The sequence below is a fragment of the Canis lupus genome, chromosome 10 (genome assembly GCF_003254725.2).
Source record: "Canis lupus dingo isolate Sandy chromosome 10, ASM325472v2, whole genome shotgun sequence".
Taxonomy (NCBI): Eukaryota; Metazoa; Chordata; class Mammalia; order Carnivora; family Canidae; genus Canis; species Canis lupus.
Genome location: NC_064252.1, coordinates 25,473,988 through 25,500,997, shown reverse-complemented (window position 1 = coordinate 25,500,997; position 27,010 = coordinate 25,473,988). Strand labels below are relative to the sequence as shown.

Below are 27,010 nucleotides of genomic sequence, written 5' to 3'. Positions count from 1 at the left end.
AGCTTTATAGGAGCATAGGGAGAGAACCTCAGCTCAAGGCAGAGGAATCACAAAGGTATATTAGTTATCTTTGATGCATAACAAACCACCCTAAAACTTAGTGGCTTAATACAGAAATAATCATTTGTTATCTCCTTTAGTTTTTATGGGTCAGGAATTCAGGAGCATCTCAATAGGGAGATTCTGGCTCATGAGAGGGAAGCGTCTCTCATGACATTGCTTAGATATTGGAACTAGGGGATCTACTTCCAGGATGGTTCACTGAAGTGGCTTACAAAGTTGATGCCTCTCCATGGGGCTCCCTTGGTGTCCTTATGGCATGGCAGTTGACTTCCCCCAGACCAAGTGATTCAGGAGACCAAAGTGGAAGCTGTGCTGTGTGTGGCCTGTCATTGAAAGTTACACATGATCACTGCCACCATAATTGGTCACAGGGTTACCTGTGGCTCAGTGTGGAGAAGGCCTACACAAGGGTGTGAATACCAGGAGGTAGAAACATTTGGGACCATCTTGGAGGCTGGCAATAAATATAGGGGTATGTATATTTTTTCCAATGAGATTTTTTGTTTCTTATGGATAAATACCCAGTAGTGTGATTAGTGGATCATATAGTATTTCTTTTTTAGATTTTTATTTAATTTATTCATGAGAGACCGAGAAGCAGAGGGATAACTCTGAGAGCCTCTGAGAGAGGCTCTCCCTCTGGGGAGCCTGATGTGGGGTGGGGCTCAATCCCAGTACCCCAGGATCACAGCCTGAGCTGAAGGTAGACACTCAACCACTGAGCCACCCAGGTGCCCCAGTATTTCCATTTTTAACTTTTTGAGGAACTTCCATATTGTTTTTCATGGTGGCCACACCAGTTTGCATTCATATCAATATTGTACAAGGATTCTTTTTTCTCCACATCTTCACCAACACTTGTTTTTCTTGTCTTTTTGATTCTACCCATTCTGACAGATGTAAGGTGATATCTCATTGTGGTTTTTTGTTTTGTTTTGTTTTTAAAGATTTTGTTTATTTATTCATGACAGACACATAGAGAGGCAGAGATACAGGCAGAGGGAGAAGCAGGCCCCATGCAGGGAGCCTGATGTGGGACTTGATCCCCGGTCTCCAGGATCACGCCCTGGGCCGAAGGCAGGTGCCAAACCGCTGAGCCACCCAGGGATCTCCCAGCCCATTTTTTAATCAAATTGGAGGTTTTTTGGTATTGAGTTTGTGTAAGTACTTTAATATATTTTTTATACTAACTCTATCAGATATATCATTTGCAGATGTCTGCTCCCATTCAATAGGTTGTCTTTTCTTTTCTTTTCTTTTTTAGATTTTATTTATTTATTCATGAAAGAGAGAGAGAGATTGAGAGGCAGAGACACAGGCAGAGGAAGAAGCAGGCTCCACGCAGGGAGCCTGATGTGGGACTTGATCCCAGGTCTCCAGGATCACGCCCTGGGCCAAAGGCAGGTGCTAAACCGCTGAGCCACCCAGGGATCCCCTGTCTTTTCATTTTTTAAAAAACGATTGTATTCATTTGAGAGAGAGAGAACACGTACCTGAGCATCAGCAGTGGAGAGGGATGGGGAGACGGAGAAGCAGGCAGAGAAGGGCTGCTTGCCCATTGCAGGGCTCCATCCCAGGACCCCAAGATCATGACCTGAGCTGAAGGCAGACACACTCACCTGACTAAGCCACCCAGGCGCTCCCTCCTGTCTTTTCATTTTGTTGATGGTTTTCTACCCTGTGCAGAAGCTTTTTATTTTGTATAGTCCCAATAGTTTATTTTTGCTTTGTTTGCCTTGCCTCGGAGGACTGATCTACAAAAATGTTGCTGAAGCCAGTTTCAAAAAAATCACCGCCTGTATTTTCTTCTAGGAGTTTTAAGGTTTCCAATCTCACATTTAGGTCTTTAAAGCTTTTTTTTTTTTTTTTAAAGATTTTATTTATTCATTCATGAGAGAGACAGAGGCAGAGACGTAGAGAGCAGGTTCCCTATGGGGAGCCTGATGTGGGACTTGATCCCAGGACTCCAGGATCATGACCTAAGCAAAGGCAGATGCTCAACCACTGAGCCACCCAGGTGCCCTGGTCTTTAAGATTTTAATTTTTTTTTTTTTTTTAAGTAGGTTCCACACCTAGCATGGAGCCTGACACAGGGCTTGAACTCAAAACCCTGAGATCAAGAGTCAGACACTTAACCAACAGAGCCACCTATGTGCCCTAAGATTTTAATTTTTAAAGCATTTATAGTAGCTACATTATCATCCCCTGGCTTTGCACTTCACTCTCCCAGTTACTTATTATCAGTGGTTTTCTGTGTCATTTTCTCACAGAGAAAAAGAGTCTTCAGGATCTCAGCCCTTTTAGAATACTTGTGGCAACCCTCCAGTATTGTCAGAAAATTAGAATAGTAGGTCAAGAGTGGGTGAAGGATAAAATCTTGATCTATATCAAGAGCGAGCCCTTCCCAACACACACAGATCTACAGTGACATCTGACAATCTTTGCTTTGTGAACGTTTGTCTTAAATCCTAAGATTGGCAGATTAGGGAGAAATTTACTGGAGGCCGAGTAAAAAGATGCCTGTAAACATGTACATTTAATTTTAAAAATTCCTTCAGTAGCACCTTAGAGTTACTTGTGTTGATCCTGGTTTTCAAAAGTTAGCCTCTCAGTACCCCTGTGACAACAGCAGGGCAGCTGATGACGTGGTTTACTCCTTAGCTGCTTTCACCAGCTTCCAGATGGCTGCTTTCAGGAAGGTTTCCATAGCGACCAAGGGCAGGAAAAACCTGCCCGCCCAGTTTAGCGATATTATATCCGGCTCGTTCTGAGAACTCAGAGACTCAGGGCAGTCTGGGAGATGTGGCATATATGGATTATTGCAGAGACCTTGAACTATATATCCAGAATCTGACCATTTCTTGTTGGTTCCACTGTAGCAAAGTCAGTATCATTCCCACCAGCGTCACCTCTGCCTGCTGCATTCAGCCTTCTCTGCACAGCAGCCAGAGAGCTTTTATTTTTATCAATTTTTATTTTTTTTAAGGATTTTATTTATTTATTCATGAGAGATACAGGCAGAGGGAGAAGCAGGCTCCATGCAGGGAGCCTGACATGGGACTTGATGACATGGGACTCAATCCTGGGTCTCCAGGATTAGGTCCTGGGCTGAAGGCAGCACTAAACTGCTGAGCCACCTGGGCTGCCCCAACCAGAGAGCTTTTAAAAACCTAAATCAGGGGATCCCTGGGTGGCTCGGCGGTTTGGCGCCTGCCTTTGGCCCAGGGCGCGATCCCGGAGTCCCGGGATCAAGTCCCACGTCGGGCTCCTGGCATGGAGCCCGCTTCTCCCTCTGCCTGTGTCTCTGCCTCTCTCTCCTCTCTCTATGACTATCATGAATAAAAAAAAAAAATTAAAAAAAAAAAAAAAAAAAACCTAAGTCAGATTCAGGTTCACCTCTGCTAAGAACTCTGTTGTGATGCCCACTTACCAGGGGAGAAGATCCAAAGTCTGCTCACACAGTCAGGCCCTCCATGACTCCTGCTGGAGTTTGCTCTTCTCTCCTCATTCCCAAGCCCCTGGCCACCTTGCTGCTGCTGTTCCTTCCTCAAAGGCTTTGTACTTGCTATTCCTTCTGCCTGGATCCCTTTTCCTTCAGATAGCCAAATAACTTGATCCCTCACTTCCATTTTTGTCTTTGCTCAGATGCCACCGTATCCTCAGAGGGCTTTTCCTGACCACGTTATTATACATAATAACATAATAAGAGGGGTTACCCTCTCTTCTGTACTCCCTATACTTTTATCCTGCTTAATTTTTCTTATAATACTGTAGTTATCACGATCTGACTCAGCTATTTTTATGTTTATTGTCTCATTCTGTAATGTAACGGCTGGAACTTCTGATTTTCACTGTTGCATCTCAGTCCTTAGAACCATGCCTGGATTGTGGTGGCACTCAGTAAATGTTTGTTGAGTGGATGAATGAGTGGGAGGCAAGCTAAGATCAGAATTGTCTTCCTGGCTCCCTCAGTTCTCCAAAGCCAGAGACAGCTCATTTCCTTCACTGTCAGCAACGCCTGCTTTTACACACTCTCTCTGTCCCTCCAGAAGGAACAACCAAATCATTACCTCTGTGGCGTCAGTGATGAGGATGCTCCTGATGATCTAGCTGGTGGCTGTGTGGTATCAGTTCACCAGGCAGGATGAGGAGATAGCATGGTTTTGTAGGAAGGTACATTATAGGAGTCTGTTTGGAAAACTGTATATGGGTCTCTTCTAGGCTTATTTTCTTCTCCATAATGAATAGAGGTATCTTCTTCAACATGTGTTATAAGGATTGAATGATGATGTGATTTTTTTTTAAAGTTTTATTTATTTATTTATTTACGATAGTCACACAGAGAGAGAGAGAGAGAGGCAGAGACACAGGCAGAGAGAGAAGCAGGCTCCATGCACCGGGAGCCCGACGTGGGATTCGATCCCGGGTCTCCAGGATCGCGCCCTGAGCCAAAGGCAGGCGCCAAACCGCTGCGCCACCCAGGGATCCCGATGATGTGATTTTAAAACTTGTAGTTCATTCCCTTTCATGTAAAAGTATATATTGCTCTATCTAGCACGTAATTCTGATTCAAACCTGACCCTATATAAGCTGTTATACTAAAGGAAGACATTCGTTTTTATTTTTTTTTAAGATGTATTTATTAGAGAACAAGGGGGGAGGGACAGAGGGAGAGAAATCCTCAAGCAGACTCCCCTCTGAGCATGGAGCCCCACACAGGGCTCATCCCACAACCCTTACTTAGATCACGACCTGAGCCAAAATCAAGAGTCAGACGCTCAACCCCGCATGCCAGGAAGACATTCAGCTTTATTATCCTTACACAGAAGAGACAACCCTAGGATGGCCAACCTATGCCGATTCTGCAGTCTGGCTCTCAGTGGCGCTTGTCTGGAAGCAGGAGGGAGCAGCTCTCCCAGTTGGGCAGCAGGGCCTCCCTGACGGGCATTTAGGCCGAATGCGGCATGGTCAGGGTGTGTCTGAGGCAGGAGTGGAGGTTGGTGACCAGCTGAGCTGCCCTTATGAGCTACAAGATGACTCTTTTGCCCCAGAAAGAGAACGGGGATTTTTTCACATGCCCACTATGAACATATGCTTAAGTTAAGGGCTCATAGGGTGATGTCTTCCCAAAGCTCCCTTTGATTTTCCTTTTCTGCTTTTTCAGTCACCTGACCCTTCTGGGTCAGAATTCTGTGGCAGAGGGAGTGAGAAGGTGAGGTGCTGGTGTGGACCAGAACAGCAGGAACCACTTGAAAAATGGCAAGAGAAGACGTTTCTTTAGGTCTGGGTCTGGGGGGACATGATTTTAAAAACTGGAAGGCAGCTTGTCCTAAAATATTTCAGCCACATTTCCTTATTGCTGCCTCTCATTTTTTTTTTTCACAGAGTCCAAGCCTTTCATTCCATAGTTGGAAATAAAAGGCTTAATAATCAGAAAAGGCTGAGGAAACTGCTACAGAAATTGCATTTCTGTTGAAGCTCGAGTAATAACAGATTCTTTCTAGATCTACAAAGAGCAGTAATAACAGATTATGAGAAGGTAGAGAGTTAGAGGACACCCCCAATTGATGGCTTTTTCTTTTTTAAAATTGAGATACAGGACGCCTTGGTGGCTCAGTCAGTTAAGCGTCTTCCTTCTGCTCAGGTCATGATGCCTGAGGGTCCTGGGATCAAGCCCCACATTGGGCTCCCTGCGCCACAAAGAGTCTGCTCCTTCCTCTCCCTCTGCTCCCTGTTTGTGCTCTCCTTCTCTCTGTCAAATAAATAAAATCTTTTTTAAAATTTAAAAATAAAAAAATCAGATATAATTTAGATGCTATAAAATTCATTTTTAAAGTGTGCAATTCAGTAGTTTTAGTATTTCATACTGTTGTGCAACTATCACCACCATCCCATCCTAGAATCGTTTTCATCTCCCCAAATTGAAACCTTGTTAGTGGTCACTCTGAAGTCCCCCCTCCCCCATCCTTTGGCAGTCATTAACCTATTTTCTACCTATGGATTTGCCTCTTCTGGACATTTCACTTAAATAGAATCATACAGTATTTATCCTCTTGTGAGTAGCCTCTTTCACTGAGCATAGTGTTCATCGATAGAGTCACATGTATCAGTACTTTGCTTCTTTTATATGGCTGAATAATTTTCCACTATATGGATGGATGGTCCAAACTTTTTTTAATAGTTTCTAAAAAGATTTTATTTATTTATTTATTTATTTATTTATTTATTTATTTATTTATTTATTTATTTATTTATGAGACAGGGAGCACAAGTGGGGCGCAGAGGAAGAGGGAGAAGCAGGCCCCACAGAGCAGGGAGCCTGATATGGAGCCCGATCCCAGAACCATAAGATCGCAACCTAAGCCAAAAACAGACACTTATAAATGAGCCACCCAGGTGCCCCAGTTGGTCCAAACATTTGTATATCCATTCATTAGTTGGCTTTTTTCTCCTTTTTGGCTATGATGAATAATGCTGCCATGAACATCTGTGTACAAGTGTCTGGGTGGATGGACATGTTTTCATTTCTCCTAGGTGAGTAACTGCAGGAGTGGAATTACCAGGTCATATGGAAATTCCATTTACCTTTTTGATAAATTGCCAAACTGTTCTCAACATCAGCTGTTCCATTTCACACACCACCAGCAATGTAAGAGTTCCACTTTCTCTACATCCTTGTCCACACCTACAATCCTTTTGATTAGAGCCATCTTAGTAGGTGTGGAATGGTACCACATTGAGGTCTTGGTTTGCATTTCCCTGAATGAATAATCTTTTTTTTTTTTTTAAGACTATTTATTTATTCATGAGAGACACACAGAGAGGCAGAGACACAGGCAGAGGGAGAAGCAGGCTCCCAGTGGGGAGCCCGATGTGAGACTCGATCCCAGGAGTCTCACATCGGGCAGATCCTCAACCACTGAGCCACCCAGGTGCCCTGATGAATAATCTTTTTACCTGCTTTTTGGCCATTTAATTCTTCTTTGGAGAAATGTATATGCAGATCTCTTGGTCATTTTGTCTTTTTTATTGTTGAGTCCTCATTTTTTGAGAGGACAAAAAAAGGGAGGCAGGAGTTTCAGCAGCAACAGGAGAGATCTAGATTAGATTGCGACCTCCTGGTTTCCTAGCCATAAGGCTAGTGGAGAAAGTGGTCGAGTGGATGGTTTGGTGAAGGGGAAAATGTCAGTGTTGAGGTGAATTCAAGGTATTGGCTTAGAAGCCTAAGTTGTATTCTGCTAAATGGTTCCTTAAAAATTCTGGCTCAGGGATCCCTGGGTGGTGCAGCGGCTTGGCACCTGCCTTTGGCCCAGGGCGTGATCCTGGAGACCCGGGATCGAATCCCACGTCGGGCTCCCGGTGCATGGAGCCTGCTTCTCCCTCTTCCTGTGTCTCTGCCTCTCTCTCTCTCTCTGTGTGACTATCATAAATAAAAAAAAAAAAAAAAAATTCTGGCTCAGGGAAACCTAATCATGGAGGTTTGGCTGTTTTTTTCCCCCCTTTTGAAGAACCATTGGCTTGAGCCTAGGGCACCAGGAAGCCTGTGTGTATGATTCTCTCCTTTACCAATGGAACTGAGTGGACACTCCTCTTGGCTCACAGAGCTGTTAATAGTTTTGTAGCTTCTTCAGAGTGTTTCATGTATCCTCTCCCAGATGAAATGTTCAGAATAGGAGGCATTTCTTTGAAGGGTGACTTTTCCTTTTCACTCAGAGTAGTGGGTGGAAATGACTCCTAGGAGAGAGGCTGCATTATAATGGCTTTCCCCTCTGCTCTCCTGCCAGGGCAGATGTTTCTGGACCAGATGAAGCCTGAGGAGCCTTCCAGCTATAAGATAATAGGCCAGGAAGCCTTCTGAGTGTAGATTTGCAGAAGACCTGCCCTGCCTCTCCACACAATGTCAGGTGAGAGGCTGTCCAGAAGGAGAGGAGGGTCTCGCCCTGAGGGCCCATCCAGTGGAGTGGAAGCAAGACAGACCTCTGAGGATAACAGTGCGAGAAAGGAGGAGGCCCTATAGGGCACCCAGGGTCACCACAGCTTTTCACGGCTCAGATCTCCAGCTTCCCTCAATCTCTTATGCTCTCCCCTCCCTCTAGGCTACAACTCCTCACACTTGGGTGGGGGAAGATGTAAGGAGATGAAATTTGGTTATGTTTTGTAACATGCTGCTTTTTTTCTTTTGCTCATTTTTAGGTCTTTTCCCCACACCCACCCATCCCACTTCAAAGGGTGCAGTCCTCCCTTTTCTGCTGGTGCCCTGGGGGAGCGTGGGGGATGTCCCAACTTGAATTTTCCCCCTCAATGCTCGGCATTCTCTTCATCTCCTATTCCTGATCCTCCTTGATTTTAGGAAACCACATACCTTCTGCCAGTGGCCCCTTCTCAGCCCTGACCCCGAGCATGTGGCCCCAGGAGATCTTGGCCAAGTACACACAGGTATAGCTGGGTGCCCAGGCTGTGGCGCCAAAGGGAACCTACTGCTTTAGACTTCCCGGGGGTGGGTAGCCACCCTACTGTGTTCACTTCAGCTCAGAAGCCATCATCAGAGATGGCATCTTAGCTCCACGTCCTCTGGGAATCAGTCATTAGGTTGGAGAAAAAGTATTATGGCACCATGTGCTCAATACTGTCAGGATATAGAAATGCATAAAATTTATTTATACCTTGATCTTACTGTCTTTGACCTCTGAAGAGAACGAGGAAAATGCTGGGTCAGATGGAGAAGGTGGTGGCTCCTATAGCTGAGTGATGACCACAGAGGCTTCAAGGCAGGGGCGGCCTTTGATCTGAGTCTTGACGGCCGGTGGAATTTCAGCAGGCAGTTGTGTGGGTGGCATCTTCCAGAATCTGTGGTCCCAAACTGGTGGCCACACAATTGGCTCTTCCTAATCCTGGTTCTAGAAGGAAGAGTCCGTAGAACAACCAGAGTTCTGCTACGATGAGTTTGGTTTCCGCGTGGACAAGGAAGGTAAGAATGGGCCCTTGGTGCATAATCTTGCTGGTGTCCATGGGGAGGACTCCAGCTCTGGTGACAGTCTATCATGCCACCATGAACTGGGCTCTGGGGTTTCACCTCCTCCTGTACTGACAACAGTATCACCCTCAGAGGCAGCTCTGAGTATATGGAAACTTCTGATATTTTTAAGTTTAGGTTAATTTTATTGATCTTCATATGATAATAAAAGCAGTGATTTTACTGTAGTGAAGTTGAAAAACACAGAAAAGTATAAAGATTAAAACAAATTAACACATGATCCCACAACCTAAAGATAACTGTTGACACTTCAGTTTCTTTCTTTCCTGGCCATGTGTGTCTGTACTTTTCATAACTGACGTTATGATAGCTACACATTTTTTTTGATATCTACACATTTTTATATTGCTCTTATGTCTCTTAACATTATTTACCACAAGCGTTTCTTCTGTCAGCTAAGATCTCTTTAAAAGCATGTTTTTCATAATATTCCATTATAATGGATTTATCCACAATATTTTATAACCACTCTTCTGTAAGTGGGCTTCCAGGCCATTTCCATTGTTTTCTTCTGTAAATATACCTTCTGGTTTCCAAATGGGCTGTCGGGAAAGCTGTCTGCCAGAACCCAGGACAGCCTGTCACCAGGATATAACTAGGACTAGAAGATTTTAATGGGCTGAAACCAGTCTTCGGGTCACTCATATTCCAATTCTGATGTAAGTTTTCCTTGCTCTCTGGTTTGCAGGCAGATACTTGGAAGTTAGAAGCTGGGCCTGTGAGGAACACAGGGAATTCTCTAGCATAATGGAAATATTCTCTATTTTGATGGGGATGACATTTAGACATTTACTTACAGATACTCACCAAAGTGTACACTTAAATTTGTGCATTTGATTGCATGTAATTCACTAAAGGTGAAGTTTTGCAAAGCTGAGGCTGAGAGTGTGGTTCTCAGATGAGTAAGGATGAGGAGTTGTGTGAGGCTACGTGCCCTGATGTGCCCTGGTGGTGTTCATGCCAGCATTTTAGTGGCTGTCTGCAGGTTGTATGAGCTCCACCACCACATCCCCAGTGCTTTGAACAAAGCTGAAGGTGGCCCTGGCCCTTGTGGAATTCCCAGGCAATGAACGAATAACATGCCTGTTATTATTCATGGGGGCAAGAAGAGCTATGAAAAAATTTGGAGCTGTGGAGAAGAGGGGAGGTGGGTTGTGTGCAAGGTGATGAAGGAAGGCCTCTCGAAGGGGAGACATTTGGATAGAGACTAGGAATAGTAAGTTCAGAGGCCCTGAGGTGGGAGTGGATTAGGTGAAGAATAGCTGGAGCCAAGAGACCAAGAGCGGTAGGTGATGAGGATGGAGGAGCCAGGCTGAGAGGATGTAGTCACAGAGCCTTGCAAGGCCTCTGGTCTGAGTGAGCCAAATGACATGGTCTGATTTGTGTGAGAAGGGGCACTCTGACTACTGGGTGAATGCCTTTAGGGAGGCAGGAGTAGAAACCAGTGAGTGAGAGGGCTGTACGGACCCAGATGGAAGTTGATGGCTTGGTCAAAGGCCATAGTTGGACGTGGTAAGAGCAGTGAGAGTCCACCAAGACCATTTGCCTTGGGGTTGAATGAGGGAGTAAGTGGAGAGGAGCCAGAGGGGCTTCTGAGGTCCAAGCCTGAGCATCTGGAGAGTGGAGGTGGGTCTGTGGATCTGGGAGGGACCAGGCAGGTTTGGGAGAGAAATGAAAGCGCTTGCATTTGCTCATTGGTGCGTCTATGGGACATGCGGATGGAGCCTTGGGAAGCTCTTGGAAACGTGGGTCTGGATTTCAGTGGTGAGATCTGGGTGCTGGACGTAAAGGCCATGGCCTGGCCCTGCTCACCGCTGCACCTCCTGGCTCTCTCCTGGCAGACAGTGCCAACCCCACTTCTAGCAGGCTTCCGGGTGTGTCTCTGTTGGAGGACCCTCCACAGAGGCTGCGGTGGCAGGCCCACCTGGAGTTCACCCATAATCACGATGTGGGGGACCTCACCTGGGACAAGATTGCTGTCTCTCTGCCCCGCTCTGAGAAGCTCCGCTCCCTAGTGCTAGCTGGCATCCCACACAGCATGAGGCCACAGGTGAAGCTGCGAGGGACCTGCAGAGAGCCCATGGGGTGGGGGGTTCAGGGGTCCCACCGAAGCCTCATGCTGGCCCCCCCCCCCCCCCCCCCCGCAGCTATGGATGCGGCTCTCCGGGGCTCTGCAGAAGAAGAAGAATTCTGAGCTGTCCTACAGAGAGATGGTGAAGAACAGCTCCAATGATGAGACCATTGCTGCCAAACAGGTGAGACTGGGCCGGCGCCAGGGGCCCTTCGGAAGCACTTTCTGGTCAGAAACTGTGTGTGGCCTGCAAGGGAGCAGTGAGTTGCCTGAGGTCACAGGAACCTGCTCTTGTCAGTCTCTCCTTGGCAGGGGTGGCCCCGGGGAGCAGGCAGCCATGTGGCAGCCCTTCCACTCAGACATGTGTCTGGAACAAGCCTGCACTTCTGGGTCTTCTGTAGGCAGCAGGGACAGTTGTCGAAAGACCACCGAACCTGGGTGTGCAATAGGATCACCTGGAGATTTTACTTTTTTTTTTTTTTAATTTTTATTTATTTATGATAGTCACACACAGAGAAAGAGAGAGGCAGAGACATAGGCAGAGGGAGAAGCAGGCTACATGCACCGGGAGCCCGACATGGGATTCGATCCTGGGTCTCCAGGATCGCACCCTGGGCCAAAGGCAGGCGCTAAACTGCTGCGCCACCCAGGGATCCCCTGGAGATTTTAAATACAGATTTCCAGGCCTCATTCTGGAGAGTCTGAATTCTGGAGTTCTGCCTTGAGGCCTAGAGATCTGTAATTTTATTTTCTAAGTTCCCCTGGTGAATGTGGTAGAACCAACTCCACACTAGCCAAGCTATAATCCTGAAGGCAGGCGGGTGCACTCTGACCGGAGCATTAAGAATCCTCAGTCCTGAATGGAAAGCCTGCCTGGGCTTTGTCCCACACAGGGGCCTCCCAGCCTCCCTCGCAGGGCTGCCTTGGGTGTGACCATGTGGAGCGCAGTGTGGGCCTCCAGGCCTGCAGCTGCATCTCACGGGGACTCGTTGTGGGTGGGCTGCCGGCAGATTGAGAAGGACCTGCTCCGCACCATGCCCAGCAACGCCTGCTTCGCCAATGTGAGCAGCATTGGAGTGCCCCGCCTGCGCAGGGTCCTCCGAGCACTGGCCTGGCTCTACCCGGAGATCGGCTACTGCCAGGGCACAGGCATGGTGAGCACAGCCCAGGAGGGACAGGGGGTGTCTCCAAGGGCATTCTCCAGGCCTCCACTGGAGAACAGGACCATCCAGGGCCGTGGGATGGGTGGCAGGGCTAGGAGTAGGAATCCCCATGGGGGGCTGGGGCTGCCGAATATGTGGGTTCCAGCCTGAGGGGAGCATGCGGTCTATGATGTAACCCCCAGAGGGGGTACCTCTTCTAATTCACATGGAGACCTGGGTAGAGGCCCTTTGTTCCCTTGCCCTGGCCAGGTGGCTGCCTGTCTCCTGCTGTTCCTGGAGGAGGAGGATGCTTTCTGGATGATGTGCGCCATCATTGAGGACCTGCTCCCTGCCTCCTACTTCAGCACCACTCTGCTAGGCGTCCAGACAGACCAACGGGTCCTGCGCCACCTCATCGTCCAGTACCTGCCTCGCTTGGACAAGTTGCTCCAGGAACACGACATTGGTAAGGGGGTCGGCACCCACCATCTTCTTGGGGGTCTGGGGGGCCTGCAACTCTAGCTCAGATGCGCAGGTCTGAGGCCTTCAGACACAGCTGGTGGGGGACGGGGCAGCTGGCTGTGTGGGAGAAAGAACATCTGACAAGAGCCAGGCCCCGAACACAGTAGCACGCATGGTCTTTATTGTACTCTTGTTCTTTGATGTGCCTGACGGCCTGTCTCCTCCCTTCTCTTGGAGCAGGCAAGACCACTTGCTGCTCTTTGGGGGCAGCCCTCCCCCTTCTTCCCAGCACGTGTCTCTGGGGAACGCTCCCCCTTCCAGGCTGTCCTATGCTGGCTGCCCCTGGTTCCGGCCACAGAGGCTCTGGTCTGTGTCCACAGAGTTGTCCCTGATCACGCTGCACTGGTTCCTCACGGCCTTTGCCAGTGTGGTGCACGTCAGGCTGCTGCTGCGCCTCTGGGACCTGTTTTTCTACGAGGGCTCCCTGGTGCTGTTCCAGACCACGCTGGGCATGCTGCGGCTCAAGGTGCGGCCGGAGCCCTGGCCCACCTGGGGCCCCTCCTCTGGGGGCTGCAGTGGGGGTTCAGCTCTTAACATTGTGTGATGTGACTGCTGGCCCCTCCTGAGAGGCCCACAGTGCAGTGGGTCCCCTGGGGCCCGGGACTCCTGGTACTGAGCTTGATCATCCAGGGAGTTTACCTGTTCCCGAGGACCGTGATTGGGGTCAGCCTGCAGGCCTGGCGTTCGGCAGTGACGTGCCCTCCCCTCTACTCCTTTCCTGCTTGGCCCAGGAGGAGGAGCTGATCCAGTCTGAGAACTCGGCCTCTATCTTCAACACGCTGTCAGACATCCCTTCACAGATTGAGGACGCGGAGCTGCTGCTGGGGGAGGCCATGCGGCTGGCTGGCTCCCTCACGGACGTGGCTGTGGAGACGCAGCGCCGCAAGCACCTGGCCTACCTCATTGCGGACCAGGGCCAGCTCCTGGGGACCAGCGCCACCACCAACCTCTCTCAGGTGGGCCCATAAGGGAGGAGTCCCCGCCTCACCCACACTGGGGGGTTCCCGTGGAAGCCTGAAGTGAGAGAGGCCACAGGAACCCACCCGCCCATCCTTGCTCTGCTGCCCCCTCCCTAGCCCAGCACCTGGGGCCCGGCCCAGTCAGACCACAGCTGTGGAATGACCTGCTGCCTTGGCCTTGTGTGCATCCCTGCTGTGACCTGCCCCGTGTGGGTGTAGGACAGACCTGGCTTTGAACCGATTGCATTTCTGATGCTCAGAGCCGCCGCAGAGGCCATTCCAGCTGAGGTGGTGTGAGATGCTGGCAGGAGCTCTGTCAGCTTCCTCCAGTGCTGGGGCGCCCGCCACCCCGCCTGGCTGCCACCAACCCGCTCTCTGCCTGCAGGTTGTGCGTCGCAGGACCCAGCGGAGGAAGTCTGGCATCACCTCCCTGCTCTTTGGTGAGAATTGCCATGGCAGCTGGTGCTGGGCTGGGTTTCCTTCCCTGCCAGTGAGTCCCAGCTCACAACCCCCGCCCCCCCTCCCCCCCCCCGGCCCAGAACAGGCAGGCAGGGTGCCGATAGAGACCAGGGGGCATCCGTCCTCAGGTCCCGTGCAGACCCTGAGCTTCCCTGGGGTTGGAGGGGAAGGCTGCCCTAGGGCTGTGGCTGCCATAGTTCTCTGGGGCTCCCAGGGGAGGACGACCTGGAAGCGCTCAAGGCCAAGAACATCAAGCAGACGGAACTGGTAGCTGACCTCCGGGAAGCCATCTTGCGCGTGGCACGCCATTTCCAGTGCACAGACCCCAAAAACTGTAGTGTGGTGAGTTGTGGGTTCAACTTGGGGACTCTGGCTCCCCAGCCTCATTCTGAGGCACCGAGGCCCTGGTGAGAGGCACCTCCCGGTCAGCAGGCCCTTCTGCCCCTCGGGCAGGAGCTGAGCCCGGACTACAGCATGGAGAGCCACCAGCGGGATCACGAGAACTATGTGGCGTGCTCACGCAGCCACCGGCGCCGGGCCAAGGCCCTGCTGGACTTCGAGCGACATGACGATGACGAGCTGGGCTTCCGCAAGAACGACATCATCACAGTAAGTGGGGCGTGGGGAGCCTCGCGGCGAGAGCAGACACCCACCCCCGGGCTGCCAGGGCCCCATTCCTGTCCTACCCGCCCAACCAAGGGTGCAGCCGCACGGCTGCAGGCACGGGGCCTGGGCAACCAAAGCTTTGCTTCCTCCTGCTCTCCGCCGGCCAACCGTGCAGATCATCTCTCAGAAGGACGAGCACTGCTGGGTCGGGGAGCTGAACGGCCTGAGAGGTGAGGCCTCCATCTGAGAAGGGGTGGGCTGGGCAGTGAACCCGGGAGCCCTGGCCACCCTCCCCCGGCCCTCACAGGGTGGGAGGTGTGGGGACACCCCATCTGCTCCTCACAGGGCCCTGCTTCTCCTCCAGGCTGGTTTCCAGCCAAGTTTGTAGAAGTTCTGGATGAACGGAGCAAAGAGGTAAGAGGTGCACAGGGCACAGCTGCCCCTGGAGCTGCCACTGCCTGACCTTGGCTCATGCTGGGTCACCCCCTTGTGGGGGTGGCTGGCACCTCTCAGACCCTCTCCCCCACCGTCAGTACTCCATCGCGGGGGACGACGCCGTGACAGAGGGGGTCACAGACCTCGTTCGAGGGACCCTCTGTCCAGCTCTCAAGGCCCTATTTGAGCATGGGCTGAAGAAGCCGTCGCTGCTTGGGGGTGCCTGCCACCCATGGCTGTTTATCGAGGAGGTAAGTCAATGGCTGGACCCACATCCCCCACTGTCCTTTTCCTTGAGCCCCTGGCCCTGTAGAGCTGGCACAGGGGCTCATGGGGAGGCAGCATGCACTCCGTTGGACCCTGTTGTCCCTTACACTCCCCTTGACCCCCCAGGCAGCAGGCCGGGAGGTGGAGAGAGACTTTGACTCAGTGTACTCGCGCCTGGTGCTCTGTAAGACGTACAGGTAACAGGCCCCAACCCCCTGCCCCGTGTCATCCTGGCAGCCCCGTGGGGGCCACAGCCTGAGCCCCCTGTACTGGGCAGCATGGCAGCTCTGGTCCCTCCTTTAGGCTGGATGAAGATGGCAAAGTCCTGACCCCAGAGGAGCTGCTCTACCGGGTAAGTGGGGTGGTGGGTGGAGCAGGCCTCCCGGGTCGGCAGCTGGAGCCACCTGACAGCCGGGCCCTCCCAGGCTGTGCAGTCTGTGAACGTGACCCATGACGCTGCACACGCACAGATGGACGTCAAGCTCCGGTCCCTCATCTGTGTGGGGCTCAAGTGAGTATCCCTGCCTGCTGTGGGCCAGCGGCCGTCCAGTCGGATGAGTGCTAGCCTGCGCTGTGGCCCTGTGGGTGCCTGTGAGCGGGCCTTCGGGGCCCAGGACCCGGACAGATAAGGCAGCCAGGCCGGCTTCCAGGAGCCTTCCTCCAGCGTTCTGCGGGCTGGCCAGGTGCTCGCGGGTTTCGGGAGGCACAGACTGTAGCAGCAGGCCCGGTGGGGGGCTCACCGGAACTGGCCACCCTGGCCAGCTAGGGAGGGGGCGCCTGCCTGAAGGGAGCTTGGGCGTCTGTGCAGCCGACCCGGGCCAGCCTGAGTGTGGTTTCTGCATTCGCCACCTGGAGAGGGGACAGCCTCCAGGCTCAGAGCAGGGCTGCGGGCGCCGCTCCTGGGCCAAGCAGCAGAGCTCAGGCCACTGTGCAGAGATGGCTGAGAGCAAAGGGGCGGTCACCTGAGGCGATCCCCAAGTGGAGGGAAGGGGCTGGGGTGCCCACCTTTCCCCGCCTGTCCCCAGCGAGCAGGTTTTGCACCTGTGGCTGGAGGTGCTGTGCTCCAGCCTGCCTACCGTGGAGAAGTGGTACCATCCCTGGTCCTTCCTGCGCAGCCCTGGCTGGGTCCAGATCAAGTGTGAGCTCCGGTGAGAACCCCGCCTAGTGGCCTGGGGTGGGGCCGGTGGGGGGGCAGAGCGGACCTGAGAGCCACTGACTGCTTCCCCATCCCCTCCTCCCTCTAGCGTCCTCTGCTGCTTCGCCTTCAGCCTGTCCCAGGACTGGGAACTTCTGTGAAGAGAGAGGTGGGTGGGTGGGGTTGGTTCTCGGCCCTGCACCCACGTTCCCCGTGAGGGCTGCCTGGGGTGGGGAGGCCAGGCGTCTGTGCTGGCAGGTGGCCCCAGACACTTCCTGGGTGGCTGAGGCGGGGCCTGTGGGGAGCCTGAGTGCTGTATCACGTGATACACGAGCCGCACCCCAGGCCATGCTGCCTGCGACAGAGGCTGTCCCTGTGCGCAGGAGGAGAAGAAGCCACTGAAGGAGGGTGTTCAGGACATGCTCGTGAAGCACCACCTCTTCAGCTGGGACATTGATGGGTGATGCTCTGCTCCGGTGGCCCCGCAAGCCGGGGCCTCCCCCACCTGTTGGCTACCAAGCAGCCCCTTCCTCAAGCAAGACGACAGCTCAGTCCTGGCCAGTCTTGGGTCTGCTTTGGGATGGGGTCTGAGGTGGCCCGGGCCCACTCCACACTGTGGGGTTAGTGGGGAGAGGTGCTGGAGCTCTGGCCTGCACCACGGCACGGTGAACGGGGACGCCACCTGGAATGCCCAGGATGGTCACCAGAGGACAGTGGGTGGCAGGAGCGGGAGGTGGGGCTGAGCCGGTTTCTCCCAGTGCCTAGGGGAGCGCTCTGCCTGGGTCTTCACGGACGCCCCAGGCCCCAATTTGTTTGTACCAACCAAAAATCTCTTTTGAGGTGGAGAGCCACCTCTGTACTGTCCGTTTTTGCTCAGGAAGGGGGCTCTTTGGTTTGTCAATAAATCGTGTCCTTGGGAACCTCCAGTCTTCTGTCCAGCCAGGGCGTAGAGCTGTATGTCCAAGGTTCTGTGCTTCCTGGAGTGGTCTAGAAAGCCTAGGACCCAGCCATACCACCCGCCTCTTCCACAGATTGAAGAAAAAGGAACCAAAGTCAGTGTTTTTGTTTTTATTTTAAAAAGACCACACAGCTTCCCGACCTCTGTCCCAGCACTGGTTTAGTGACTCCATCCCTAGTCCCTGTTAAGATAGTGACAGGCCAGAGGGAGGCTGAGCCCCTGGGCAAGAGGCGGCCGTAGCTTAGGGGCTGACACCCCTCCTGTCCCAGGGCCACGGTGGCCGCAGTGAGGCAGCGGGACGGAATGTGGGTGGGGTGGGTGGCCAGGAAGCACCTCTGCCCTCGTGGCACTAGTATGGAGCAGGACGCAGGTGGGGGCACAGGCGGTGGCAGGGTGTCTACATGTCAAACACGCGTGACGGGGCTGAGGTAAGCTGCTCCAACCCCAGGAGCGGTGGTCTCCAGGCCCTTCTGTATTGTGCACAGGACAGGAGGGAGCTCCCATCTGTCTCCCAGCCCCCAAAATAGATGTATACATATGCATGGCGATATAGAATATAGAGCTATATACACCTGTACAGAAACCGTTTGCCACCAGCCACTAAATGGTCACACTACACGAAGACGCTAAAATGGCAAGGGGCTCCCCTCCCAGGAAGCCTGGGACCCTGGGGTTGGCATCACGGGGAGTGGGGAGGTAGAGGCCCAGCTAGTTTCTTCCCTCACAGGGAAGAGCAGGAAGGAGATTCACCCCAGGCCTCGCCTGCCTGAGCAAACTGCAGCCAGACTGCACCTCTGACCTCACAAAAGGAGGTCAATAGAACGGCCCTGGCCTGTCCAGGCCCCGTCCTCTCCGCGGGGAGCCTGAGCCAGGGCGGCAGGCCTGCTCCAGCCTCCGGGGGGGAGAGCAGGGCCCGTGATTGTCAGGACTCGTGACCTCCCAGGAGTTCCCGAGCTCCCCAGCCCGAGAGCTACAAGCAGGAATCCCAGTGGAGCTGCAAGTCATGCCCGTCGAGGAAGTCCGTGGAGAAGAGGCTGGGTGCGGTGGTGCTGAGCGGGGCCAGGCTGAGCACAGGGCCGCCAGACGACAGCTCCAGCCAGTCCATGCTGTCCAGGTGGCCGTCAGCCAGGTCCAGGCCCACACCGCTGGGCTCAGGGGCAAAGTGCAATTCCGAGGTGTCCATGGGTGAGGGGGGGTGGTCCAGGATGGCAGAGCTGCTCAGCATCTGGCTGTGGAGGTCGTCGATGAGGGACAGGGGCTCTGGCCCCTCGTGCCCTCCGGTCAGCAGGGGCAGCCCCGTACTGCTCTCCAGGAAGTCCTCCAGGCGCCCAGGGAGGGCGGGTGAGCCCGAGGGAGGCGGCGCAGCCTGGGGGAGCTCGGCAGAGGGTGGGGACGGCGTGGCCAGCGGTGACCCGCAGCTTGCCGTCGAGGAGGGCTTCTCTTTCCCTGGTACGGAGGGTGGTGGCTCCTTGAAATCCGCTGAGATTTCTGGCAAACAAGAAAGTGAGTGGATGTCAGCAACCAGACCTGAATAGGACCTGAGGCCGGCCCCTCTTTACACCACATACAAAAAAGTTAACTCCAAATAGGTCAGAGATCTGCACTGGATTCGGTAATTTCTTGGTTGTGACACCAGAAACACGGGCAACAGCCAAAAAAATACATTAACTGATATAAAAAAAGTGTTGTGCACGAAAGGACGCCATCAAGTGCAGAGACAACCCACAGGGTGGGAGGGAAGAGCACGCACCGTGACTCTACTGGCTCCCATCCAGACTAGAGCCATAACTCAGCCACAAAACCCAGCGGGGAAAAGGAGCAAAGGACTCCAGCATTTCTCCAAGAAAAGATCTGCGAATGACCCATACGGACAGGAGAGGATGCTCCGCTCCCCTCAGTCCTCGTTAGGGAAATGCAAGTCAAACCCACAAGGAGACTCCTTTACACCCAGTAAGGAGGCTAGTGGTTTCGGTTTTTTAAAACTGGAAATACGTGTTGGCGAGGACGTAGAGAGACACCAGCCCGTGGGCACGGCTGGTGTGAACACACACAGTGCAGCTGCTTGGAAGATGTGCAGGGGCTCCCAGCAGATGCTAGCGCGCCAGTGTTCATGGCACCGTTTGGTACAACAGCCTGGGTGGAAACCGCTCGAGTGTCCCTCGTGGGTGAGCGGTCAGCACGAGGTGCTCCGGCTCTGCAGTGGGAGCTCACACGGCTGTGACAAGGAAGGAGACTGCCACTTGCTACATGGATGAACCCTGAGGGTGCTGTGCTAGGGAAGCGGGCGGAGACAGACCGGGACTGTCGGATTCCACGGACAAGAGTCCCGGGGAGCCGGAGAATTCTGAGCACAGATAAAACAGGTTATCTGGGGCTGGGGGTGGGGGTGGGGAGCGCCTCCTGAACAGGACACAAGGGTCAGTACAGACGGAGACGTTCTAAGAACAGATGGTGGTGATGGCTGCACAACAATGACTGTATTTAATAATACCGAATTCTACATTTAAAAATTAGAATGGCAAATTTTATGTGTATTTAACCACAATAAAAAAATATGCAGAATCCAACCAGCTTACTCCCTGGCCCTCTTGGGCCTGTCTTCCCTCCCTCTCGCAGCCCATCCCAGCCAGACACGCGATCTCACCAGATCTCACCAAGCTCGGTCTCCCCAGCTGCCACCACTGGGGACGCTGCAGGCCCGCCCACCCCATTCAAATGCCTCCTGGGGCCAGTTCGGGCAGGCCACACCCCCAGCTCCCTTTCTCTACCGTCTTCACTGCTAAGGGCTCAAGGCCTGGCCTGCTCCCTCTCTGCTTCTGGCACAATCTCTTTCCAGGTAGCCTGAGCTTTCCCAGTTTGGGTTCCTGCCTGGACACCAGGAACTGCCCAGGCCCAGGCCCCTCTCCAGGCTCTGGCCAGCCTCTCCCACTGCCTGCCAGCACCACCCAGCCCAGCAGCGTCACAGTGCACCTGTGCTTGTTAGAAATGTGCCTCAGGCCCCATTGCACACTCTGGAGTCCACGGAGCCTCCCTAAGGTTAGAACCTGTGGCCTTGAGACATTAGCTCTTAAGCTCCTATTTTTTTTTTTAAGATTTATTTATTCATTTCTGAGACAGACACACACACACACACACACACACACACACACACACACACAGAAGCAGGCTCCACGGAGGAGCCCAACGTGGGACTCGATCCTGGGACTCCAGGATCACACCCTGGGCTGAAGGCAGCGCTAAACCACTGAGCCACCGGGGCTGCCCACTCCTCCTCTTTTTTGAGGCAAAACTCATCACTTAATTTCTTAAAATCTTAAAAAAAAAAAAAAAAAAAAAAAAGATCCCTACACACTAACTGGGATTCAAACTCACAACCCCAGGATTGAAAGTCGTATGTTCCATAGACTGAGCCACACAGGTGTCTATAAAATTCACCGTTTTAAAGTGTACAGATTCATCGCTGAGCTCTGGCTTACCCGGTACCATGTTGCCAGCCCTCCCCCTACCGCCATCATCACAGCACTCGGAGATCTTCCGCACACTCTGCCTCCCTGGCTGCCGCCGCCAGTGAGCTGCCCCAGCCCCTACGCTGCGCCCTCCTCCCCTCCCTGCACCTTCCCTGCACTCGGGATCTCCTCTATCAGTGTGCAAGTGGCTGGCTCTTTGCTCCCTCGGCAGACTTGTGGGCTCCTGCACCCCAGTCCGGGTCACCACCGGCCACCACACTGCTAACTCCGTGACCGCCCAATGACAGCCCTGAACTCCAGGACCTCATGGTCTCTGCCCACTCTGAGCGTCATCTGCTCGTGCCCCTGGACACACTTCCACTTCATCCTCTCTGCTCACCCGATCTCATGGCTCCGAATGCCATCTAGATGCCAACAACTCCCCTGCTTGGCTGTCTCGGGACAAGCAGCTGCACTGAGGCATCCCCAGCGCGGCTCAGGGCTCCCCCTGGCAGTGTTGGGCACCTCAGGCTGAACCTTTAGTAACACCAGGGCTGCTGCCCTCCTGTCGTCTCGCCAGACATGCCTAGTCCATGGCTCTCTAAAGCACACCCCGGCTCAGCTTCTCCCCCTGCTGCGGGCTGGCCCAGGCCCCCTGGGTCTCCACAGCTGCCTCCCGGCTCCTGCCCTTCCAGCTGGAACCACCCTCCGCTCAACTTCATCCAGAGTCTCAGCCCTTCCACCTGCACCCACGAGGCCTCGTGATCTGCCCTGACCTGTAACTTCTCTGACTCCTGAGCCCACACCCCAACTCCAGCACATCTGGCCCCACAGGTGCCCCCCAGGGAGCTCAACGAGGTCAACCCAAATGCCCCCCTTACCAGCTTTCTGTAGTACTTACTCCTCACACATGGTATAGCTTACTTGTCTACTATTCATCTCCTCACACTAGACTGTGCAAAGGCAAACATCTGTTTTGCTCATCGCTATACTCCAAGCTGGGAGGACAGTGCCCACCACGCAGTGGGTGCTGGGTGAAGCAACCACTGCTGGAGGGCTGCACCCCTGCCCCCTCTGGAGATGGTGTGTGTCTCAAGTGTTGCTACATCGCAACTACAAGGCCTGTCGGCCCCTTCGGTGTTCTGTAACGAGACTGAAACCGATGAACAAAGCACCCCAGGGTTGAACGCAGCCTGTGGAGCAAGGAAGAGCTTGGCTGGAGAGGCAGCTCAGGAATCTTGGCTTTACCTCCACTCTGAATAAGAATGTCAAACAGGTCATCCATCTGCTGGCTGGAGGAACCATTCTCCTGAGGGACAAATACAGAAGGGGAAGAAGAAAAAAAAAAAAGGATGAAAATCTAGAACAGGAGGCCTGCAGCCTTGCTTCCACCCTTGAACGGACAGTCAGACCTGCAGAACCCATGGGCCTGGGCACGAGCTCCCAGAGTTCGCTCCTGTCAGGCCAGGCTCTGGCCAGTCTGCCCATAATGCCCCCTCCCCTCCATCCCTGGCCCTGCAAGTCTTCTTCTGCCCCTATCTGCCGGCCAGCTTGGTGGCGGGGGGACACGGTGACAACTGCAGGAACCCGGCCCAGCAGCTGAGGCAGACGCCCACCCTGGCCAGGCCCCAGTCTACCTTCTTCACCTGCTGTCTGGGCTGCTGGCTCACGGCTTCCTCATAGCCAGGCGGCTCCTTCTTCAACAGAGGAGTAGGGGTCCCAAAGAGGGGCTGTGATGGGTGCTCTAGGTCCATCTGGGCTGGTGGGCCAGGGGCTGGAGAACCAGGCTGGGACAAGGGCTGGACAGGAGAACAGGGAGAGAGCTGGTGGTTGGGAGGAGCGAAGCAGCCCCGGGGCCCTGCACAGTCCAAGGAAGCAGGCAGGAGGCGCCCAGGCCAGGACAACCTGCTGCCACACTGGGTTTTCAGAAGCTTGCATGGAAGCCACTGGGGAAGAAGGAACAGGGGACAGGGGAGGCCCTGCCTAACCTGTGACCCTGCAGAGGGTGGGGAGGCATGAGGCTACTGGCTGCCTGGGTTCGGTACAAGCCACGTGGGACAGGGAGGGGCCCTGGTCTCCCATCCTGAGACACCTGGTTCCTGTCACTGTCCCCTCCTCCACTCCCAAGCTCTGCAGGGCCCAGAGGCCACACAAAGCCTAAAGCAGCCTCACCCGTGGACCAGGCTGGGTGGAGGGTCTAAGCTGTGAGTGTGGCAGCAACAGGGAGCCAGCTGCCAAGGACGGCTTGGCGGGGGGGCAGCAGGCCTCTCTGAGGGGTGGAAGGGGCTCAGCCTGGTGGCCCCTGGCCTCTCCCACCCCCAGGGAGCAGAGGCAGGCATGGGCCCTGGCCTGGACTGGGGGGCTGCTCAGGGCCCTCTGCCCAGCTACAGGGACGGGCAGTCCCTGATGGCTCTACCCTCATGGCTGTGGAGTCCTGGGCAGCTCCCTAATCTTTCCAAGTCTTGTACCTTGCCTTGGTGACAAGGGGATAACAATCCTTCACTTCAGAGGACTGAGTGGAGGTTTAAAGGAAGCGAGCACAACCTGCCTAGCCACGGGGGTGCCTGGTAAATGGGCTGTCACCCCCACCCCCCGACACCCAGGTACCTGCTGGGGGCTCCCGCCGGCCAGGCCGGAGCTGTCTGCATTCTTATTGGTCACGGTGAGGACAAGGTGGGTCCCTGTGGAGTCAGTGATGAGGGTGGGAGGTGTGACTCCCTTGATGAGGCCAGGACCCTGTGGGCCCAGAAGCAGCTGGGGAGTGGGGGCTGGCTCAGGCTCTGGCAGCACAGCCTCCTGCTTCACCACCACGGCCGGGGGCACCAGGGGACAAGTGTCCGCGTGGTGGGCAGTAGGGGCCCCCAGGCTGGGGCTGAAGGGGTGCCCAGGACCCGGGGGCTGCCGGCTTAGCTGGCAGCTGGAGAAGCTGTTCTCCTGCTTTACTGGGGTGCCAAGGGGGGCGGGGGCCGGGGCGGGGGCCGGCTGCTGGGCCCGCTTCTCTTGCTCCAGCTGCAACCTCAGCCACTCCACAAGCTGCTGTTTCTGGCGCAGCATGCGGGTCAGCTCTTCGATTTGCTTGTCCTTCTCCTGCAGCATCTGGTCCTTGTCGCGCCCCTCTAGCTCGGCCCGCACCTCAGGGCTCAGGCAGCAGGACCCGGCCCGGGGGCCCTCCTCCTTTACAAGGATCTGTAGTGGCGAGGCCTGCAGGGTGAGCTGGGTCAGTGGCGAAGTCACCATCTCACCAAAGGTGTCCCCGGGCGTGGAGTTCTCATCGCCCGTGCTGAGCAGTGAACGCTCTGAGGGGGTGGGAGACACGGGGGGAGTGGAGCCCGTGCTGCCGAATTTCACCACCCCGTTACTGGTCACTGTGGCTACCACCACCTCGGCGGGGGCCAGGCCTGCTGCCACCAGGGCAGGCCCGGTGCTTAGCCGGGCAGCCGGGAAGGCGACCACCACCTCACCAGCCTTGGGCAGGATGGAGGGGGCAGCAGGGCCCTTGGGGGCTCCTGGGGCAGGGCTGACTTGTTCTTGATATGCACGCAGACGCTCGATCAGGTCTGTCTTGGTGCCTGAGACGGGCAGTGACCGCAGCTTTAGCTCCTGCTTCAGCTCAGCCACCTGCAAGGGGGCCGAGAGTCAGGGGCAGGGCGGCAAGGAGGGCAGGTGGGGAGGTAGGGAGGAGGAGCTCTGCACGTTAGGCTTCATCCATCTGGGTCCCACTGGTGCTTCAGATCCATGAGCCCCTGACCCCCCCACAGCCCTGGAGGGTGAGATGTGTGTGCCTGAGCCCGGCCTCTTCCCTGTTCCCATCCTCACCACACAAGTGACCTGGTTAAAATGCTCCTTACCCCGTCTGGGCATGACATGCCCTCAGCTGTCCCCATCCCCAGCATGGTACCTAGTGTTCAGTTACTTAAATACTTAATTGAATCAACTGGATTTCACAGATGAGAAAACTGAGCTCACAAAAGTAAAATAACTTCAAGATCACCGCTAGTGAGCAGCAGAGTTAGACGTTAAATCTAGGTCTGATGGACTCTGAAGCCTGTGCTCAGCTACCCACACAAGGGCTGCATCTTGCTGGGGTCTGATCATGACTCAGGAAGGGCCAGTCTGCTTCTGAGAACAAACTCTCCAGGGAGAGGGAGAATTTGGTCTGTTCCATCCTCTGATTGAAGCAGAAGAAACAGGCCATGCCCCAGACATGATGCACCCTCCAAGGCCTCAGGACACGAGCAGGGTCTGTGTCCCAAGCACGGGCCACTCTTTTCCCCAACAGACGCAGCAAATTCAGTGGGGCATTAACAGACAAAGTGGAAGCAGCTGGGGAGGTGAAGGGGAAAGCCCCAAGTCTGGATTCTGACTCTACCAGCAGTCAGGTCTCGCCCCTCTGCCCTCAACACCCCCGCTTACTCATCCTTTTTTTTTTTTTTTTTTTTTTTAATGAGAGAGAGAGAGAGGCAGAGACACAGGCAGAGGGAGAAACAGGCTCCCTGCAGGGAGCCTGACATGGGACTCGATCCCAGGACTCCAGGATCACGCCCTGGGCTGAAGGCGGCGCTAAACTGCTGAGCCACCTGGGCTGCCCTCCACTTGCTCATCCTTAAGCAGGGGTGATACTCCCTATTTCTCATGCTGCACAGCAAAGGCTCAAGGGAGAAGTTGTATGAAGGGGCTGGCAGGCTCCAAGGCCATGGAGTTCACCGGAATGACCACGATGATGCAGATGTCACAGATGAGCGGGACCAGGCCAGCCTTGGAGCAGGTTCCAGGGGCCTCTGCTGGAGGAGACCAGCGTCTGGAGCTCTGCTCTGCCTTTCATAGCCGTGCATCTTGCTCTCACTGCTTTCCCTACATCCAAACACTAGGCCAGTCCCCATGGGAGGTCAGGTTGGCAGTGGCCCCAGTGCTCCAATGGGAAGGGGCACCCACCCACCTTCATGTCATCCAGGTTGGCAGGCAGAGCTCCTGGCTTGCCAGTCAGTGAGGTGCTGTTCTGACGTGCCAGCCCACTGGGCCCAGGAGCACTCGAGCTGGAGCTGCTACTGGGAGCCGAGAGGCTGCGTATCGGGGGGGCCCCACTGCTTCCTGGGGCCTCACCTGATGGCCTGAAAAGAAAAGGTAGACATGAGCACCCTGCCAGTATCACCCTCGGGGCAGAGATGGGGGTGGGGGTGGGGCAGGAGGATCCAGACCAAAGGGTCCTTAAAGATCTGGGCTTCAGCCACACCAGGCCTGGCATGGGCTGGACAGGGTGCCTGCGGGGGGACGGGCAGGGTGGTGCCGAGGCAGGCTCCTACTTTGGCGGAGCGGGCAGGATGGTCTGGTAGTTATAGTGCTGCTGCTGCTGCTGGTTGAGGATCTGGAGCTGGAGGAAGAGCTGCTGCTGCTGCAGGATCTTGGCATAGGAGGAGTCCATGGGAGGTGCCCCCTTGTCCTGCTTTTGGTCCGGGGGGATGTACTGGTGATACTTGAGCTTCTTCACCTTTGGCTTCAGCTCCTTGGCTTTCTTGCTGCGCTGCGACTTCTCACTGGCAGACTTGGGTTGGCTTTGCTGAGGGCACAGGATACACAGGGCGCCATCAGGGGGCAGTGTTGGGCTCCTCAGAAAACCCCGTCCTCCACCCTGCCCAGTTCCACGCTTCCCGCTGCTGCTCGCTGGGGACGGACCGCACTCCTCTACAAGCAGCGGCCTCAACATTGCCCACAGGCTGCCGGGGTGGGGGCATGGGCTGTGGGGGGCTGTACGCAGCCCCTCTTACTTAAAGGAGTCTCTGGCCTGGAGAGAAAATCAACCAAATGCAGATGTTACCATGACCTCCAGTAAAGAGTGAACACGCCAAAGTTAAAACAGCTGGATGATGGAGCTCACACCCTCCACACCAGCGACTTTACAAAGATCGGGTCATACAG

At 54.4% G+C, this 27,010-nt stretch overlaps 2 protein-coding genes across 8 annotated transcripts in view; one reads left to right on the top strand and one right to left on the bottom strand.

The window, feature by feature from the left end:
- SGSM3 (small G protein signaling modulator 3) overlaps window positions 1-17,613 on the top strand; it is a 43,448-nt gene extending 25,835 nt beyond the window's left edge. The window contains exons 2-21 of one of the 3 annotated variants that reach the window (XM_049115253.1): window positions 7,848-7,967; window positions 8,414-8,499; window positions 8,965-9,031; window positions 10,939-11,147; window positions 11,245-11,352; window positions 12,179-12,322; window positions 12,581-12,776; window positions 13,153-13,298; window positions 13,564-13,788; window positions 14,177-14,231; window positions 14,465-14,592; window positions 14,704-14,859; window positions 15,032-15,086; window positions 15,221-15,270; window positions 15,390-15,542; window positions 15,685-15,755; window positions 15,862-15,910; window positions 15,984-16,069; window positions 16,584-16,706; window positions 16,803-17,613. In XM_049115253.1, the coding sequence (XP_048971210.1) occupies window positions 7,961-7,967; window positions 8,414-8,499; window positions 8,965-9,031; window positions 10,939-11,147; window positions 11,245-11,352; window positions 12,179-12,322; window positions 12,581-12,776; window positions 13,153-13,298; window positions 13,564-13,788; window positions 14,177-14,231; window positions 14,465-14,592; window positions 14,704-14,859; window positions 15,032-15,086; window positions 15,221-15,270; window positions 15,390-15,542; window positions 15,685-15,755; window positions 15,862-15,910; window positions 15,984-16,069; window positions 16,584-16,706; window positions 16,803-16,854 (2,166 nt within the window). In that variant the 5' untranslated portion in view covers window positions 7,848-7,960 and the 3' untranslated portion in view covers window positions 16,855-17,613. Of the gene's footprint in view, window positions 1-7,847; window positions 7,968-8,413; window positions 8,500-8,964; window positions 9,032-10,938; window positions 11,148-11,244; window positions 11,353-12,178; window positions 12,323-12,580; window positions 12,777-13,152; window positions 13,299-13,563; window positions 13,789-14,176; window positions 14,232-14,464; window positions 14,593-14,703; window positions 14,860-15,031; window positions 15,087-15,220; window positions 15,271-15,389; window positions 15,543-15,684; window positions 15,756-15,861; window positions 15,911-15,983; window positions 16,070-16,583; window positions 16,707-16,802 lie in introns of those variants that run through there. The other 2 variants (XM_049115254.1, XM_049115255.1) reach the window with 2 other exon arrangements.
- A 133-nt stretch (window positions 17,614-17,746) lies between these two features.
- MRTFA (myocardin related transcription factor A) overlaps window positions 17,747-27,010 on the bottom strand; it is a 198,516-nt gene continuing 189,252 nt past the window's right edge. For 4 of the 5 annotated variants that reach the window (XM_025458948.3, XM_049115251.1, XM_025458961.1 and 1 more), the window contains 6 exons: window positions 26,398-26,651; window positions 26,034-26,205; window positions 23,705-24,715; window positions 22,735-22,896; window positions 22,346-22,406; window positions 17,747-19,139 (listed from right to left, as the gene is read on the bottom strand). In XM_025458948.3, coding sequence (XP_025314733.1) covers window positions 18,622-19,139; window positions 22,346-22,406; window positions 22,735-22,896; window positions 23,705-24,715; window positions 26,034-26,205; window positions 26,398-26,651 — 2,178 coding nt within the window. In that variant the 3' untranslated portion in view covers window positions 17,747-18,621. The remainder of the gene's footprint in view (window positions 19,140-22,345; window positions 22,407-22,734; window positions 22,897-23,704; window positions 24,716-26,033; window positions 26,206-26,397; window positions 26,652-27,010) is intronic. The other variant, XM_049115252.1, reaches the window with a different exon arrangement.